Below are 19,455 nucleotides of genomic sequence, written 5' to 3' on the forward strand. Positions count from 1 at the left end.
AGCCTTCCCTCCAGTGAGCCATAATTCCTCATTAATGAGATGAGAGCCAAAATGGGTTCACTCCATTTAGCTGATGCTATAAGGGAAATTGATAGACTGGCTTTATGGGTGTTTGTTAGTGCCTGTATAGGCCGAGGTAAAATTAGGTCTTGCTGCTTTCTTTGTTAGACGTTTTGTCGAAAGACCCCGGGCCTTATTTTCATGCTCAGCACAAAGGGCTGCCTGTTTTTTCTTCATTTCGGTATTTTTATAATCATGCGCAAGTAGAGATGGCTGCAGTGTTGTGGCAAGGAACACAGCTGACTCGATTCTTAGCCAATGGGAGCGACTCCAATGAGTTGGATGGAGCCTTTGCCAATAGACTGTGAGGTCCAAGGCACGGTGCGCCCTCATCCAACAGTCGCACGACTGACATGGACGTGCACGTCACAGAGAAAGAAATAGAAATGAAAGACATTATTAATAGATGAACGAGTAAGTGTAGTCATCTCCATGTCGTAGCGTGCCACTGACTCATCCTGACAAACCACTTGTAACAGATACAGTACATGCGCTCGCTCCCATTTCTTCAGCTTGCCGCTTCTGTGATGCACGCTGTTCCGAGTCATCTGTGAGGAAGTGTATGTTTGCAAGCGACGCAGTTGCTCCATCTCCATGTGGTGCACTAAGCGGGTCAGCGCGTCCCTCGGTGAGCTCGTGTCCTGTTTACTGACCCCAGGCTGTGCGAGACAGCGGGTGGTGGGGCGGCCTCGAAGCAGGGCTTGGCTTCAGGCGGATGGATACATATATGGAGCGTTTATCGATCTGGTCAAATTGGAAAGTGGTAAATCCTATTTGGAAACTGGAAATGACAAAATAGTTTGTTCGCTAAACACACGTCAATATGAGCCTTATGTGTCATACGACTGCGAACATCAGGAGAAACTGAAAGGTTTTTTCTGGAAGGCCAGACTTGCCAGTTTTCATAGATCATTGCTAAACAATTGAACTTCTATTAGCACCGAATGTCATGAATGATTGAGAAGTGAAAGCATTGCCCATAGTCTTGCTTTTAGAGAGCTACTTGCAGCATAATAAAAGTGGCATCCATGTTCCCCTGTCACTGATGTTCCCCTGTCACTGTGAAGAAGTGAAGTCGTAAAGTCTGCTTTCCTTTCATATCACTTATGAATGAACATTGAATACATTTGCCTGAAAAAGCCCATTGTTGTTCTCTTGCACTTCCATTAAGAAAGGCAAAATAATCCTAACATCGCTTCTTTTCCCCCCCTCCTATGTGCCTGCAGGATGCTTTCGAAGTGCTGGCAGAGTACTACGAATTGAGTGAGCTCAAGGCTTCGTGCCTTGTCTTCAGGAGAGCTGCGTCTGTCTTGAAGAGTCTGCCCTGGACTGTGCAGTGTATTGAGGCCACTCGGGGCCTGCCCTGCCTGGGGGAGCACACCAAGGCAGTCATGGAGGTATTAGTACCTTTTAGGACATTTCATTATTTGGCAGACAGAGGGCAACCGTGGAAAGGGAGAACTTTATGTGAGTGAGAATCCGATCCCAAAAAAATCTTCACTTGCCCATCATTGCCTCCTCCTGTGTGCCAAGGAAATGTCAGGTTGTCAGGCAAATGATAGCCACTGTGCTCTTTTCTGACAACGCCAGGCGAGTTGACACGTTAAACTTACATCATAAAGTGCGTTTCTCGGTGCAAGTTTCAAAATGTGTCTGTCAGATCTGTCAGCTTTGAGGTCGAGAATAACACCGTAGACCAAGTTAGACTGGCGATGAATGACCTCTTGTTGTCTTGGCGCCATTCAGACGCTTAACCATTTTCTTTTCACTTTCAGCTGATGGTTCATATATCAAAGCAAGAAAAGGACATGACACATCAAAACAACGTGAAAAACAAAGCGCTTGATGCGCTTGTGAACACTCGGATAGCAATGACTGAAGATAAAAAGCTACTGATGTAAATCAAGCACTGAGGCAGACGTCTGTGGGTGTGTTTGCACGTGCGCACTCGCACTGCTCTCTTCCTGTCCGGATGATCGCTTCACTGACTCATTGATATGTGATATTGTGTAACAGAAATAAAAAAGATCTGAATTTCAACCTTTGGTGGATTTCAAAGAGATGATGTCTACGTTAATTAGGATCAATATACTGCGGTCAGCGAATTAGATGAGCTCTAAGTGGGAACTTACTGAGGTTTCAAAGCAAATGCTAACTTGGTGATTGCGTCACAGCACAAAGGTTCGAAATAAAAAGGCACGAGACCGATTCCGTTTCTCTGTCGCCAAAAACAAACAAATAAAACAACAACAGCAACAAAAATCAACTCATTCCAAATTTTTGTTTTTCAGGAGATTCTCCAAAGTGGCCATTCATTTGACGTTGAGCGAATACTCTCCAGTGAGCGCTATCAGACCTTAAAGGTCAGTAGATAAAACAGGTCCCGGCAGGTACTGTATATCTTGATGAACACCGCAGCCTCCCTTGGCTTTCTCAGTTGAGGCGCTTTTGAAATGATTTGCATTTTACCAATCCATATAGCATTTCAAACTCCGACAGCTAACCTCTTCTCAAAAGTTGTCACGTCATGTCTTTCTCTCTCTTTGCTCCTTTCCTGACAGCTGTTCACAAGTGTATTTGGGGTTGGACCCAAGACGGCAGAGAAATGGTACCGCAGGGGGCTACGCTCATTTAGTGACATTGTGGCAGAGCCCAGCATTCAGCTCAACCCCATGCAACAAAGCGGTACGTCAACATCTCGTCGTCTCGACTGGCAAAACCCACCTGGAGTTCGGTGCCAAGAGAAAGTGTCACATTTTTCTATCCCACTTATTCGAGAAAGACCACAAAATCCACTTTTACCGTGAGAAAGGGGTTGTTTCTGTTTTTCCAAGATAAACAGAGTTAGTTTTCAAATGCCACAACGTGACAAAACATACGGTGGAGACAGATGAAAGCAAAATGACATCAGTTCATCCTTTAGCGAGCGACGTGCCTTCCAGCGCAACATATCACATTGTATCTCCCTTTTAATTCACCTCCGAGCAACTGGCTGTGATTGATGGCTTGCTCCCAGACTAATAACCGCATGGTATTTCCCCCGTAGGTTTTCTGCATTATGGAGACATCTCGAGGGTTGTCACTAAAGCGGAGGCTCAAGCCCTGGGGAACATTATTGACCAAGCTGTCCGTTTGATCACGTCGGACGGCGTAATAGCGCTGACAGGTGGCTTCCGCAGGTAGAAGAAGACTTGTCTCGTCCTTTCTGTATTGATGCGCTGCACAACAAATGTCAGTGTTTTGTGCTATTATTGTTCTGCTGTTATTGCTTATGCTCACGGGAATGCATAATGTCCTTCAAGATCCGCTTCAATTTGAAACCACAACAAAAGTGCTTCGTGATTAGCACAATGCAATATCCCTGATTTGTTTGGATTGGTAATCAGTGGTCCCCAACCACGGTCCGCAGCCCTGTACTTGGAAATTTGCTTCCTGTAATGGTTGCAAATGTTTTAGTGCTCTTGACTTGCAAAGAAAAATCAGTGGTGGTGTTCTCCTCATACTACATATAGCAACTCTTAACTTCAAAAGATCTGAGTGACAGCTGGAATGATGTCTTATTATGTAAATAACTGCCCCTCCAGGGAAAATCTGGTAAAAGAGATGGGGGGGGGGGGGTTGGAGCATCACGGATAGTTAGCATCAAGATGATGGGGAGCAACAGTACACGATTTATGGCTGAGGAGTCTGCTGAAAAGCATAACAGGCCCTATGAGAGAGCTTTTATGACTTCAAACTCAGCAAGCTGGAGCACACTTAAATCTCCTCTCATATTTGGTGAAGGCTTGCAAAGTAGTCCTTGAAATCTAAGTGGAATCATGTAGAGCTGAATAAAAGAACAATGACTTGCCTATTTCAAGTCGGTAAATGATTCAGAAATCTCAAATGACGTTGTTTTTTAAATAGCATGACACACCAAAATCATGCAAAATGTGCTCATGTATTTGCCAGCCTCAGCCTTAACCACCCACTAGTTTTTTTTCATTGTGACATTCTTGAAAAAACACCCTTCCAAAATTTCAACAGATTTAATGACCTTTAATTTCTTCCACGGTTCTAAGTCTCTTATTAGCCAAATGACTTACAAGCAATAGCTTGAACTAATTCTTGTTAAACAGTTGCACCCAAGTAACATACACTATAATGTACGGCCCGAAATTTGCAAGAGGTAAGTGACACACAGCTGTAAGTCAAGCTGTCATTCACTTCACAGCAGAGTAAAACAACAAGGGTTTGTTGGTGCTGCTGACCTTATTGCGAGAAGGGTGACAAGTCTCAGAGAAATCTTGTTGTTGGGGGGGGGGGGATTAAAAATAGATTAGTCTGGAAAACACAGCTTCTGCCAGCAATGTATGTGGAGACGTACCAGTAAGACTTAGCTGTGGAGCAGATTCAAAATCAAAATTGTCACTAGTGACACGGAACAGCTTTGCAAATCCCTTAGCAGCAGCAGCAGCAGCAGCAGACTCTCGCTGCGATATGTATGTTATGCTGCTCCATTAGGTCCACATGCACAATATCATACATACATATAAGATTCCAGAGCAGCTGCCTTACAATGGAATATCACTTTTGATTGAGTTTGATTGCACAATAAAGGACTGTATAAGAGCCATTCATTAATTACAGCTCCTGTGTTTGACATCATTCGATTGTGCAGGTCGAGCTGATTATGGCCGTGCTAAGCTCGTAGGGGCAGAGGCGAACGGGATAGCAACAATGTGCTGCATACAATTGCATTCAAAGCTTGCCACTTCTGAACACATCAAAGTAAAGGAAACCGTTTCCTCTCTGTGGCCAGCTACTTGTGACTTAACTTTTCTTGCCTCACATTCCAAGACCTTTCCAGAAGCAACACTTTCGCACCCCCATCTGTATTATTCATACATGTCACACTGTCATCCACACAAATTTGTAAATAACCTTTAATATTTCATGTGCTTTGTGCTGAAACGCTCAATAATTGATCCTTTTTCCTCACGCAATATAGTAAGTGTAGGCAGGCCAGCTGTATTTACAGTGTTTCTTCTTTTTGTGTGTGGTGACACTGCAAAGAAAAGGAAGCAAAGCAAAGCAAGGCAAAGCAAGGCAGCCACCCTCTTAGCTTGAGAGAATGCGACGTGTGCTTTCATCCACTTTTGTGCTGACCAAAGCTGTATTAGTGGAAGTAGCTGCATAGCCTCGCAACATACTAATAATGCACAGCTACTATCCAGTGAGTGTATATGTGAATGTGTCCTACTTGACTAGCCATTCCTATGCTTTGCACTCACCCATACCCTGATTAGGGGTAATCCACGAGAGCTATGAATGTATGCTGATCTCTCCCCGTGTTTATGATTTTGCTATTCATGGCACACATTTATGCAGCACACTCAAGTGAGATTTCCCAGCGTAGCAGAGGACGCTGCTGCTGAGCTGGAAAGCTTCTCCATGTTTTTTTGTACGCCCTACGCCAAACTGGAAATGTCGCGGAATTTCCACTTTGCCAATTAAGAGTGCTGTAGGCTTTGAGAGAACTTGCACATTCAGCAGATGGGGCTCAAAATAAACGTGTCCTACGAGCTATATGATTAGGACAAGGTTCAATTTTCACACGCACCACAACAACCAAGCCGAAAAGTAAGCGGGATGCATCTGATCTAACGGAAGGGGATATCAGTTAAAGAGGGCAAATGAAATGACAAATGTGACAAAAGCAACATCTGCTGAGTGTGCTTGAAAGCAAAGCCCTCTCAGGGGAACGTGCGCGCTTCCTGCCGCTAACCCTAACCATTAACATTCACATGCCTTGCTCGAGCAGTAATGGCTCTTTTCAAAGACTCGGTCGCTTCGCCGAGCCTTTCCATCAAGCCATATTCATAGCCCGTTGTCGTTGTTTCGATGTTGCCGTCATTTGTTACATGCAGCATGTTGCTCTTGCAGCATTTCATCCATCTCCTGGAGTCATAGCGTCATTGTCATTTCACTTTTGCCGGTGTGTACAAAAGGAGTTGTGAGTGCATAATGATCAGTTTGAAATGCCACCTGGCCTATTTGGCAGCAAGCAGAGGCAAAGCTAGAGCTGAAGGAGAGGCCAACATTGATAAATCAGGAAGCCTCTGTCATCCACTCATGGCCTTTGTTTGCTGTTTGTGTCAGCACTGTTCTCACCGATGACAAACTGCACACGCGGCTGTTTTGGCAGGCCGCTATAATCACAAGAACACAATGCTCCTTTTCATCATGGAATATGAGAACTTCTGAGTGGCAGGAAAACACCCTTTCCTTTTTCATTTCTTTCAAAGAAAAATAGCGTGTCGAGCAACAGGTGCTAGCTATTCTTGACAAATTCCAATCCGCCCCAAATCTGAGATCTGTGAGGTAGACGTGTTTAGCACTCGTCCGCCTTACGGCACTCCTTTGGATCCTCGTCGACCTTCTGTTCTAAGGTGAACATGAAGGAGCAAGTGAACACGGTGGCATGCTCTTCCAGCTACGGCAGAGTGCCATCATTCCACGGAAGAGTGCTAATGACCTCGGTGTGTCATGTCAGCTTGTGCCTGTAGCTGTTAACAAGCCCCGCCAACGCCTTGCTCCAAAATGTTATTGATGTTTTTGGATGACAGAGCCAGAAGGTTTGAGGAAAGATTTCCCTGCAGAAATAACAAAATACATCCGAATAATTGTTTGCGTTTTCTTAATCCTTTTTCCATATTCATCCAGTTACTTAATTCGAGGCTATGTACATGAGGTAATAATATCATTACCACCCACACAGTTTGTGGTCTTTGTTTGCCAGGGGGAAGGAGGTTGGCCATGATGTGGACTTTATTGTCACAACACATGAAGTGGGCAAGGAGGGATGTGTCCTGCGCCACATTATTGATTCCTTCAAGAAACAAGTAAGTGAAGAGATGAATTCTTCCTAAAAAGTTGAACATGACGAATGTTGGTGAGCCACAATCATAGTGCAGGCGTGCAATGAATTTACACCTTGACAGAATAAAGCTATAAAAATGAACACAAATGTCAATGTATTGCTCCAACTCACCTATTTAGCCTAATGAGAAAAAAATGTGAGAGGAAAGCGGAGGAAACCTACCCAGACACGGGGAGAACATGCAAACTCCTAACACAGAAGGCCGGAGCCCAAATGGAACCCTGTACGTCTCAACCGCGAGGTGCGCGTGCTAACCAGTGCGGCACAGTACGGCCCCAGAAAATCAATTGATTTAAAAAAAAAAAAAGCTTCTTGGCAGAGAGGCTCCAAAATGAACACCAAATTGCTGTCATACTGCAAAGGACATAAAATAATAGAAGACCATCATATTTTTAATGTCTGTATAACGCGCTTGTCGAATTGGTACTGAACCAATAATAACTTTATTTATTTTAGCCTTGGGGCATCATAAATGTTACTATGTAAGAAGAAAATAAAACTCGATTCGCCAGGGCAAGCATAGTCGATCAACTAAAACCATTGCAAAAATAAATCATTTATGACTTCTCCATTGACAAGAGTTTTATTATCTGAAATCACAAAATGATCTTAATGACCACATCATACTCAATTGAGCTGTTTGGGAGGTTTGAAAAGCCCGAGCCTTTGTAATAATAATGACCTCCTCCTTGCTACATATTGTTCACAGTCCACCATTTGCAGCCATTTCTGAGCAGGTGAGCTGAAGTTGCAAAAAGCACACGTCAACACCACTTGCGAGACTTAAGTAGGTAGGACAGGTGATAAAAACCTTTTAGGTGGCCCGGAAAAGAAAGCCGGATACGCTTGGCATCAAAGAGACGAAGGCCGCTTTGCAGGCACCATGACAAGAGACTGTGATTAAATGACGTAATAAAGGTTGACTCCCGGCCGGCTGTGTAATCTCGTCATTGAGAATCATGTCCGTGCGCATTCACAGCTAATAGCGGCCGGCCGGGCACAGGAGTTGAACATGTCCTTCCAAAACAAATGTCGTCATCATCATCATTTTCCTGATGATTTTTAAAGCAGAACTTAAGGGCAGAGGCAGATTCAGTAGCAGACAAATGAGTCAGTGAGCATTGCTTCCGTTCATCTATCATCAGTGTCATTCAATATTGTGCAAAGGCTGTCGGGACGGGCCGCCATAATAACGCAATTCAGCTTTATTGTTATGCATTGGTGCCGAGCGACTCAATGCGGTTAGACGTTCAAGTGTTCCACCTCTGGTCGGATAAGTGATTCAAGCAGCGCTGCCCGCGCAGCTGAGATTCAATTTCTCCTCAAAATCCAATCTGAGCAGTAGAGTCTACTTGGAGCGGCATGCCGGAGCACAAACAACACTAGCAAAGTCAAAGTACAGGTCATAAAATCTAAAAGAAGCAAATTCCATGCAGAGATGAAGAACTTTGCCTCCTTTCTGTGAGTCACACAAATGACCCGATGAGATCATACGTCCAGGCTTTGCCTCACAACATTGTTTGTCCTGAGAATGTTGTGCTATGAGCTCATGCTGTTATCTCAAAAGAGGCTGCAAGTAGATTACAATATGGAAAGAAAAAGATTTCAATCATCCGCCACTACTCCGAGGCAAAGCTTTTGGGGAAAGATTATCTTGGCGTCTCTCTAATTCCCTCTGTAAACTGTGGCATAATCGAACTCTCGGATGTTTTCTGATTTACCTGCTGCTTGGGAGATGACAGCAGAGCAGAGTCGAGCAGAGCAGAGCAGAGCAGAGCAGAGCAGAGCAGAGCAGAGCACAGCGCCATTGGGCTAAACAGTGCGCGGCAATCGTCAGATGACAACTTCCTGACATTTCAATGGATTTTGAGTAGATGTGTGTCAAACTGAAAGAGCAAGACAGGAAGAAATCCGAGTGACTCCATTTGATGTGTGTATGTATGTATGCCGGAGGGCCCAAAACTAAAGAGCATGAATTAAATGTGTTCAGGTACTTAATGGTCACCATTAATGCTTTTCTTCAAAGGCATCAATATCGTTCAAGGCCGAAAGGAATGCAGCGTGCTCAAAACGTGCAATGTCCTGTCATTGTTCATTCGCAAAAGCTGTTTCCGTAGCCAAAAAGAGCTTTTTTTTGGGTTGTTTTTTTTGTGAATTTTAGGCCGAATTTGTAGTTTATCCTTCCGGTTTATTTTCACAATGATTGAAAATTCCAAGTGGTGGATGAAAAGCCATGTACTGACTACTCTGCTCAACACAAAGGGAACTTGGAGAATCTTTCTCCCTCCATATTAAAAGGTGAATGGTTATCTGTAATTGCAGAGAGAGAGAAAGAGAGCAATCCACGGGAGCACTCGACAGTGACACTTGGAAATGTGACCCGCAGCTGCACAACAAATGAGCTTCTTACCATGGCTAATAAGGAAGGGCCTTTAATAGTGAGAGTAGGGGCACAATTTCTTTGCATCATCATTCTCTTCAAGCATGCTCAAATGTTCACATGATATCTTTTTTGGAAGAACAGTGGCTGGATGCTATGGAAAGTTGCCACAGCCGATTTCATTCGGTATGTCGAAGCAGTCCGAGCAATTATTTTTGATCAGGTGGACTGAATTGGCTATTTTGTTGCAGGTGCTAAGTTGATATGCACCCTGTAAAGTTTAAGGGCCAGCCATAAAAAGGTCTGTTGCGAGATGAAAGAAGATGGAAGGAATTGACCAAACATGTTACATAAAGGCCACCCTGATTCAAAGCATGTCGGCCATATTTGCAATCCGGTCATTTTTTTTTTAAACTTAATTTAACCAGTCAAGCAAGTCTCTGAGAAGATGGAAAGAAAGAAAGCAAGAAAGAAAGCTGTTTTCATAAGCATGCCCAAATAATTATGAAGCATGCACAGGATCACAAGATTACAAATCAAAACCCAAACCCAAACATAATGTCAGCAAACTCCTTTGTATTAGGTCACATTAGAAATAAATCATCCAATGTCAATAAGAAATAGAATTGGGTTCAAATGAAATGGACACACAATCATCTAGCATATTTTATAGTATCTAGCATATTTGACTGAAAACTCTGCCTGGTGTCTGATTGCATCTATGCTAATGCGAAAGGGTCACGCTTCCTTTCAACGCATACTGTAATCTTTGCAGCATTTGATGATAAAATGAAGGTCATCGTCAGCATGCTGTAATTCAAGTAAAACCGCCCCGAAGTCATTACAATGACAAAGCCCAGATCATTTTATCACCATAGAGAGGAACTTCAGAATTATGAACAACAGAGGGAATGAAAGTTGTGAAGAAAGTGAGTGCAAGTTTTCCACCTTTGAAGGATGAAAGTCTAAATGAACACCTTGAACTCTATTAGAGAGGTTGTTAGATAAACACGCCAACGGATGACCCCAATAAAATCTACCGTTTATATTAAAAAGGCCAGATGCTTTCATTAGGTACTTGAATTATGCTGCGCACAGTTTTGGGGGGGAGCTCCGTGAGTGGCGATGTAGAAAAACAATATTAGGCTTCCAAAAGATTGACATTGTTCTTGTAACAGGCATGAGTCGCTTTTGCTACATTTTACAGATCTATCAATCATAAATTGACTAGATTCTCCAAATCACCATGGGCATGTCAAGTGTGCTGACACATTATTGCGCCATACAATACACAGCGATCCACTCTACAGAGACTTCATCCTTGACCAAGAAAGGGGCAAGGGCAAAGTAGGTGATGGTTTGACCTCTGTGATTGGCTCATGTGTCAAAGTGGTGGGTCTTGGCATTATTGCACACGTCTCTCATCATTCCTGTAGATGACCAATATTATGATCGGAGAGATTGATTTGGTTTCCATACAAGGCTTTTTTTTCAATTCAAGGTGCTTGTTTTTGGAATATGGGAGGAAGTGGCCGTTCCCGCAGAAAATCCATGCAACAAATTCCTCACGGTGCTAGCCCTTTTTAAATGCCATAGGTTGAATTCAAATTGGAGTGTGCACGCAGTTCTCAATGAGACATGTCAAAAAGTGTCAATCAAGACGCGTTTGAACTTTATAAAAAGATGAGCACAAAAATAACTGCCACCCACTCGGGCAATCAGTTCACAGATTTCGTTCCCAGCTGACAACATTGTTTTCCAAAATAGCAGTCACAATGGACACACGTCTCCTTCAAGTTATTTGACTAGCAACCTACTTCTTTACCTTTCACTGGAATTGAAAAAACAAATGCATCACGTTTCTTGTGCTCTGCCAGGAAATGTTTGTACTTGAACCTACTTCCATACATTGCAATTTTATTTCGACTATTAGAGGTGAATCACCTCTAGATTCTAGAGCAAAGAGCAAAAATGTTTCCATATTGACCTAAATCGGATGAGTTGGATGCAGTATTTTACTCATGTGGAAATGTACAATTTCCGATCCTCATGTAATGTTAATTTAGGCAGTTATAAAGTTTAGATAAAACGTCCTTCCTTTCACTCCAGCAGACTCGCTGTCATTTTTTTTTCACTTGCCAACTTCTACAAGTATCTCGCTATAGTTTTTGATGAATTATTTATACAGACTTTCACTTTCCCACACAGCATATAACCTACACAGCAAAGTTTACGGTTGAAAAAAAACACACACAGTGATTTACTTTCTGACTGAATCTGCTCTCCCCTTTCCTTTAGGGGATTCTTCTTTACTGTGATTACCAAGCGTCTACCTTTCACGTGTCAAAGCTGCCTTGCAAAAGGTTTGAGGCAATGGACTATTATCCAAAATGTTTCCTGATCTTGCGATTGGAGGCCAGTCAGGTGGACGGAGGTCTCGGCTGCGCCGAGGGGGACAACAGGGGATGGAGGGCAGTGCGTGTGGACCTGGTATCGCCGCCCATGGATCGTTATGCCTTTGCTCTTCTAGGATGGACTGGCTCCACGGTATGTTCAAACATTGCGAGAACTTATCATGGTCACCTTGAAAATGGAGTTGGTGTTTTTTCTTTCCCCACAGCAATTTGACAGAGACCTCAGGAGGTTTGCTCGGAAAGAGAGAAGGATGATTTTGGACAATCATACCCTTTACGACAAAACCAAGGTAGAATGAATACTAACTTTCACATATTCTGACATCTAACACATACGTATAAGTCTGTATTCAAGCCATGACCATTTTTGGTTTATTCAATCAATTGTTAAGCTATGCTTATTCAGCAGACAGGAAAACAAAAATTGTCGACGCCCATCAATCTTTAAGGCAGTCAGTCATCTGTGAAGCTCTTATTTCATTTCCGACGCATACGGCAGAGCGGCTGTTTTGGAGCGTCAAGTGAATGAGTGCGCAAATGGACATGGGCGCCAGCCACCCTGTCACTGCCGTATCCCATCACTGACCCTCTGAGCACAGAGGTCAGGGTCTCGGGATCACCGGATGGCACTTTAGTGACACTTTTATGCACAAGCAGCCAACTCAGATGGTGTTTATTCAAATGCAAGGACCTGCTGCTGACTGTGCAGCCATCCGTACAATGAAATGGACAGGAGGAGAAGTCACACAAAAACATATGCTTATATTTAAAGAGTAGCAGGACCTTATAGGGGCAGTTGAAAGTGGAAGAAACTAAAGTTAGCCACCCTTCAACCGCTTCAGTATAGCTTCCATTTTGAGGAAAGACAAAAATACGGATAAGATTTTGGTGTGTCTGTGACACTTTCTCCAATTGTTATATTTGGAAGGAAAAGAACTGTTATCACACTCAAAGAAATCATTTCAAATGTGACTGTAAAACGAGGAAAAAGAGGAACTCTTCTAGCCTGATTCAATGAAAACGTCTACAATGATATTTTGGCCATCTTTCAGTTTAGCACTCAAAAGAAAATAGCAGTAGTACTGTATTTCACGAGCACCAAGGTCACCAGAAAGCATCAAATGTCAACTCAGTCAGAGCTCTGCACTCCAGACCTAACGTCTTCCTTGCTCCCCATCACAATGAAGATCAATACTTGATGTTTTGCTTTGAAATCCAGTATTGCGGGTCTGTCGTTTTTACACAGAAGAGGAGGAGGGGGGCGGGGGCACTGTTGTTGTTGTTGTCGTACAACCTGGTATAAAACGCTTCAAAAAACGAACAGCGCTTGTCTCAGTCTAATGATCTCCCAATTAAATGCTGGAATCTTGGCATACAGATATACAATAACTTGGGCTTCATGCATAGTAAACAAGGCTCTCATTTCAAATCAGTTTGTTTGCATAGGTTGGAATCGTGTTCAAGGCAAAAACAACAGGAAAAATGACCCTAATGACATCATATGATACCAAAAACATATACACCGTATGTACAATCCTAAAACCTTGGAAAACAAAAGAAGCTTACCATGTAAAGTAAATGGTCTGGAAAATATTTTCTACCTTGAATGAACAGCCAGCCACTTTTAGCTGAGCTAAATTTGTATTACATTGACAATTTCCTTTTCTGGATATACTCCCACACTGTCAAATCCTCTAATCTGGCAGCTTGACAGTTGAGCCAAAATGTTACTGCTTACTGTCTCTGGAAATAAGGCCTTCAAAATGAAGCTGAATTCGAAACAAATGTGTTGCTGGAGGAACATGAGTGATCAAATCATTGGTTAATGGTCAGTGAGTATGAAGAGATTCATGTGAAAGCAAATTTGAACATGTGCTTGAGCCATGCAGTACCAAAGACGTTCCATTGGATTTAGGTCTGGTGAACTGCTGGGCCAGGTTTACAACCTCCCACCAAATACGGGAGGGACATGAAAAGAATCGGGTTGAGTTAACAACCAACTTGGTCGCTTTTATTTAATTCTATTGAATGATTTCTCTTTTAATGAACACAGCCACAGCCTCAGTTCCCAACTCGTTAAAACACGAGAAACAATTTTCTTGGATAGTTGCTTTTTTCCTCATTAGCTAGATGTGCTCAAATGTAGCTGAGTTAATTAAAATAGGTTAAAAATATCTGTTGTTTTCTTTACATTGGCTATAGCCTACCACTCCTGTCTTGCCTGCCTCCTCTAAATGTTCACTTCCAAACCTAACCCATCTAAGCCCCTGCACAATGGAACTTGCCTTCAAAAATGTACAGTTTGGTCTACCTGCTGGTTTGGGAACTTGAAAGATGTGGGTCAAAGCTGCTTCATTGCGCTGGTGCAGTGAGCCTTCGATGACTGTAAGTGAGGCGAGCACAGAGATTTTTGCTTCTGCAAGCAATGACTGACATCTCTAGGCCAACAATTTGTAGTGCCCCAGGCAATTGGAGCGAGCTTCCGGACCCAAACAGGTCTGCTGCGATAGTTGGGTCGGCGTGAGCCAATGTCCTCTGCTGTAACTCTGAAGGTTTGTGATAATTAATATGTGTATTGGGCCTGATGAATGAGGACAGGTAGAGGATTTCATCATACCGTGACAGACTGACTCCCTCGCTCCCTCCCAGGGCAGGAGGCATCCATGACCTGTCCAACACCTCCAACCACATTTAACCATAGCATGTGTGGAATAAGCCATCGTTGGCACTTATTCTGCGTGCGTGCGTGTGCATCAGTCTTAGAGAAGAATCGCTCTTTGTCATATGTAGGAGTATGATTAATGAAGTCCTGGTGAAAAGGCTGCAAGTGTAGTTGTCGTGGCTAAGTCTAGTTGCAGATAACAGACATGAGAAGACCATTTCAACTCTCTCTGCCTGACACTTGCCAAGAAAAGAGCATTTCTCATTGAAATGCCAAACAAACAGATCCAAGGTGAAAGTGTTTATTCAAACTTGGTATCAAAAATGCAATAGAAGAGCTTCGCATCTCGGAAACAATTCAACATTTCGTATCAATGACACACAGATATCATGTTGGAATTTATGACTTACTCATCATTTGAACAGACATTCACTTTCACACAATTTCTGCTTTCCAAAGATGACCGTGTGGGAGCGTTTTGCAGATTTCTCAAAATAGCCTTTCAAATCAGAGAAATTCAACAGATGGCGTCGACTCTTACAGTTCTTCCTGGCATGCATAAAAATGTTTCATTTAAAAAGTGATCAGCCCGTAAAGATAGTTCTCTGTCACGCAGAAGTTCTCTGCCCCCAGGCGGAGAGCGGAAATGAATATGAAGCTCACTGTCAAATTTGAGAATCTAGGGTGTGGAGTGCTCACAGCTCTCCCCCCACCCCGCCCCCATGAGCAGTGGATGACTGGACAATAACAGGGCAATTGCACTGGGCTTCGGGGAGCAAGAGTTCTGACACTCTCCCTCCTGTTTCCAAGCTGCTGAGATGTTTGAGGATAGGTGCTGGTCATGAGAAGGATCTTAAGTGTGCGAGGGACGAGGAGGAGGAGGAGAGGTTTAATTTAGCGGATGGTGGCACACGGACCCTCAGGGTTTTCACATATTGTAAGAAACACACACCTGTGCGGACATTATGACAGACAAGAAAAGTGTGGAAGGTGTCCTCTAAACACTCTGTGTCTGCTGTGGGAGCGTGAAAATTAGCCGCTGCACATTTACAAATGAGTGTGAGGTTTGACTCGTCAAACTGACAAAGCTCACATGCCGTCTGGTCTTATGAATTTTAATTACAATTTAATTAGCAGAGGCAAATGAAAAGTAGTTGGCGTCGCATTGTGACTTACTGTTTCAAGGTCGGATACGGTGGTTTCTTCAGCGCTTCGACTTTTAAGCATTGATGAATTGGTCTGCGACAGCTGAATCTGTCAAAGTATCTTTTTTTTCTCTCTCTGGTAACCATGGGAAGAAGTTGCAAAGTTTGAAAGCAAAACACAGTCACAAAGATAGTTTGATACACATCACATCTTACCTACTGCATGCTCGCATTTTGTTGGGCAGTGCAGTCACTCCATTCCAAGAATAAATGAGAATGGCAAAGTTCAATTCTTTGTTTTGAACCTGCATGTCCTATAAATACAGGAGCATAAACATCTTCCCACACCAATTACAAGTGTGCACAGATGTGTTGTTTTTGTTGCCACTTTCTATTACGGGCAAATTGGGTTTGATTCTCATTAACATATGCAATAACAAACCTTAAAATTGTCCTGCTTGTTGCCCAAATTTCAAGCCATCAATCATGGAAATTGCAGAAAAGGCAACACTATAATAAGGCATGCACCCAATTCTATTTGGTGACCTCATTATAGCGAAACGCTCGAGGGATAGTTTATGCCACACATGGGTGCAAACAACATCTTGCATTTAATTAGGTACAAAAAGTCATCATCATTATATTTTTCATAGTACAATTCCTATGTGGAAATGGAGTAGCGCAGAAAGGGAACGCATGTTTTATGGATTCATTGGAGTGAAAGCCAACTGTTGGCTCAGTTGATTTCCGGTCAATTTATTTCTGTCCGTAAATTGAAGTGAGGATACAGATCAAAGACAAAATCTCAAGTCATTCCCAATTTCAATTGCCCTGAGGTATAGCGATTTTTTTGTCATCCTCATTTGATACATATTATGATGAATGCACCGTACAAATGTTACGTGTGATTATTTGCCGAAATGAATTTGTTCTTACACATATTCACAGGTAACACAGCAAAAAAAGTCATCATAGCAAATGACTTGGTATTAAGTCTGAAATACTTGCCATCCAATCATAGAGTCATAAAAACATGATCCCCCGGCAGGCAAATTGCAAAAGGTTTGCACGGAGCAGAGCTAGATGAAGATGAATTGTCGGATTTAAAGTATCTGGGCCTATCTCAGCGCGACAGGATGCCTCCTTCCCCTTTGCCAGCTAAAGCATTCCAGCCTCCACCTGTGGTTCCAAGATAAGAATGGGCAATTAGGAACAAATTACATTCATTTGGATTTGTAAATAGGATTAGGAAAATGGGACTTTTTCAAATATTGCAGCCTTGGAATGTGCAATAACAAAGTCAAAACAAGCCAGGAGCACACCCAGCAGCCAAATTTAGCAGCTCTTATAATTGGTTAGCAGAATACTCAAGTGAGAACCTCATGTGGATGACACAAGTGCTAGTGTAAGAGTTTGACGTTTTTGAGGCATATTTCACTTTGTTTATCACTGAATTCGAGTTTTGACCACACTTATGACGGGAGAAACAAAAATATGGACTTTTATTTCAAGATACAGCGATTGCATGCTACGTTGCACAACAATTAAGGCAATTTAATGGGGATCACTGGAGAATGTGAACGCTGCATAAAAATCGATTGGTGGCCAAGTCATATGCAAGATTAGTGAAAGCAGATCAATCCAAAAGGATACATGTCCAGTGTTTTGGTGTTCCATTGCTAAGTTTTCTTTTTTGGCTACTCAATGTTATCTACAAGCCAAACAGACTTCTTGAAAATGTAGAAACGGACACAAGATGAGGATTGTTAGTATCGACACACAAAACCTCACTGGTTGAAGTGAGTCAAATACATATTATTGATCCTTCTCAATCAACTGATTTTGATGGACTGGTTCAATAGCACTTGTTAGAGCCTTGTGAGAAAAATTCAACACATCTCAGTGTTGAATAAAATGTACTTGAATGAGTTTTTGAAAAAGTTGGGTAAAATACTTACGGTTGCTGTGTCCCGATTAGCCAACTGCGATTGTTGCTAGGCGACAGCATGCAGGGTTGGCTGGACTCTCATTTTATCAGCATGTTTGTCAGTACCTGACCTTCATAGACCACAGGTCCCTAAATTGTGACTCACTCTGTGTTTCAAATTTGATTGTCAGACTGGTAAACATGTATTGAAGGTCACTTGCTATAAAATGCAAACAAACTATTGCTAAATCACGGTGGCATTGATCTCTTTGAGTGAAGTCTTCAAGAAAAAAAAAAGAAAAAATCCTGCTAATTATGTGACAAGGAAGAAAAAGGAAGAAAGACTTTTTAGGAGGACGATTCCTCCATTCGGCCAAACTCTTATCCATCCACAAACCAGAGAAAGGATATATCTTTAGTTTCTACTAAGGCAGTAAAAATGGAACTAAATTGCGGGCTATTATCGCGGCAAGCTGCAGCCCTCCCATCTGAACGTCGTACGCGATGGGATGAAAGGTGCAAATTATAATGACAGCCGTGAAGCCACATTGCAGGAGGAGTCTGAGTCACATTTATCTCTCTTAAAAGAGGCAACATTTGATCCATTATTAATGAACTAAAAGGCAAAAGGTTTCAGGACTGGCTGATATCAGCCGGACCGTGTTTGCCTTGTCGAAAAGCATTAATTGACACCGAGCTGGCGGTGGCACAGAGACGCCCGCTTCCACTCTGGGCTCCTGTTTCAGTTTGGGCCATGCATGATTTATTTAGAGGAACACTCGAATGAACAATCACTGGGCTGGTTCAGGCTGATCTTGTGGTCAGCGTGCAGCCTTTGTGTGATTTGACTCTACATTACCAGGAAAGTGAGCAGACGGTATGTCTTGCTCAGAGGTGTGCTGACCTCAGACATGCTGTAACCTCACACTTTAGATTGTGACCTTAAAGCTCATGTTGTGAGGAATATGACCCAAAAAAATGTTTCTGCAATTCATGGAATCCAACTTTTTGGGCAAGGTTACATTGATGCATCTGATGGTTACTATACTTATAATTATTTTCCTAAAACACCCGCACATGTTATTTACGTATTAAAAAAAAAAAAAATCCATTGCACCCTTGAGCAATTTCTTTCCATGGTTTATAATTCGAAATGAATCAGCTTGAAAACTTAACTTCTACGGCGGACACACTCGCCACATCAGTAATTGTTTCAAAAGAGGTCACTTCTCTTTGCTCAGTTTTAAAATGAATCCTGCCCCTTTACTATTGCGATGAGATGAAAAAGAGGCCGAGCAAAAAAATCCCTTCCACAAAAACTTATTCCTAAGGGACTCTTACACTAAATTGCGGAAACGATCCGATTTTTTTCTCTTTGAAAAAAAAAAAATCCCATTCTTAATCTAGTAGAAGAGAATTTGCTGACCGTCCTCCCTTTAATTCAGCTGGCGTTATCATGACAGCATCCAAAGATCACGAAGAGGGGAATGAGCTGACTTAAATGCCCTGATAGTTGGCTTTGGGTTTTCACCCCACTTGCAATTCACAGCCTGAATTCTTTTAACCTCCACATAGAGAATACCCTTAATGGTCTTGAAAGCGCCTGCTTCCTGCTCAACAAACCAGTTAATTATTCATGAGACTTGGTGCAAGAGAGAAAGTTAATTTTCTGCTATCATTAGTGTGGGGAGGGAGGTTGTTCTGTGTGGCTCCAAATGAAGGAGAGAGAAAATATACAATGCAAGCTCACTTGTCAATCTTCCAGCACTTTAATTGTTAGCTGCAAAAAGAACAGCTTACCTGTCATAGGTGATTAATCAACACATTTAAGGCGATGGAATGAACATTTGCACATGTTTGTTGTATACTCACACAAAAGAGCAGCAGACTAATAACCTGATATCATATTTCGTAAAAATGAACTTTTTACTAATAGGAGTCTCGG

At 42.5% G+C, this 19,455-nt stretch overlaps 1 protein-coding gene across 1 annotated transcript in view; it reads left to right on the top strand.

The window, feature by feature from the left end:
* The window catches only part of dntt (deoxynucleotidyltransferase, terminal), a 29,176-nt gene that overhangs the window by 4,344 nt on the left and 5,377 nt on the right, over positions 1-19,455 (top strand). Inside the window, exons 4-10 of the mRNA XM_037272433.1 lie at positions 1,287-1,457; positions 2,352-2,423; positions 2,622-2,745; positions 3,107-3,239; positions 6,842-6,944; positions 11,661-11,909; positions 11,983-12,066. Of these exons, the coding sequence (XP_037128328.1) occupies positions 1,287-1,457; positions 2,352-2,423; positions 2,622-2,745; positions 3,107-3,239; positions 6,842-6,944; positions 11,661-11,909; positions 11,983-12,066 (936 nt within the window). The remainder of the gene's footprint in view (positions 1-1,286; positions 1,458-2,351; positions 2,424-2,621; positions 2,746-3,106; positions 3,240-6,841; positions 6,945-11,660; positions 11,910-11,982; positions 12,067-19,455) is intronic.

This window comes from Syngnathus acus, chromosome 15 (genome assembly GCF_901709675.1).
Source record: "Syngnathus acus chromosome 15, fSynAcu1.2, whole genome shotgun sequence".
In the NCBI taxonomy this organism is placed as follows: Eukaryota; Metazoa; Chordata; class Actinopteri; order Syngnathiformes; family Syngnathidae; genus Syngnathus; species Syngnathus acus.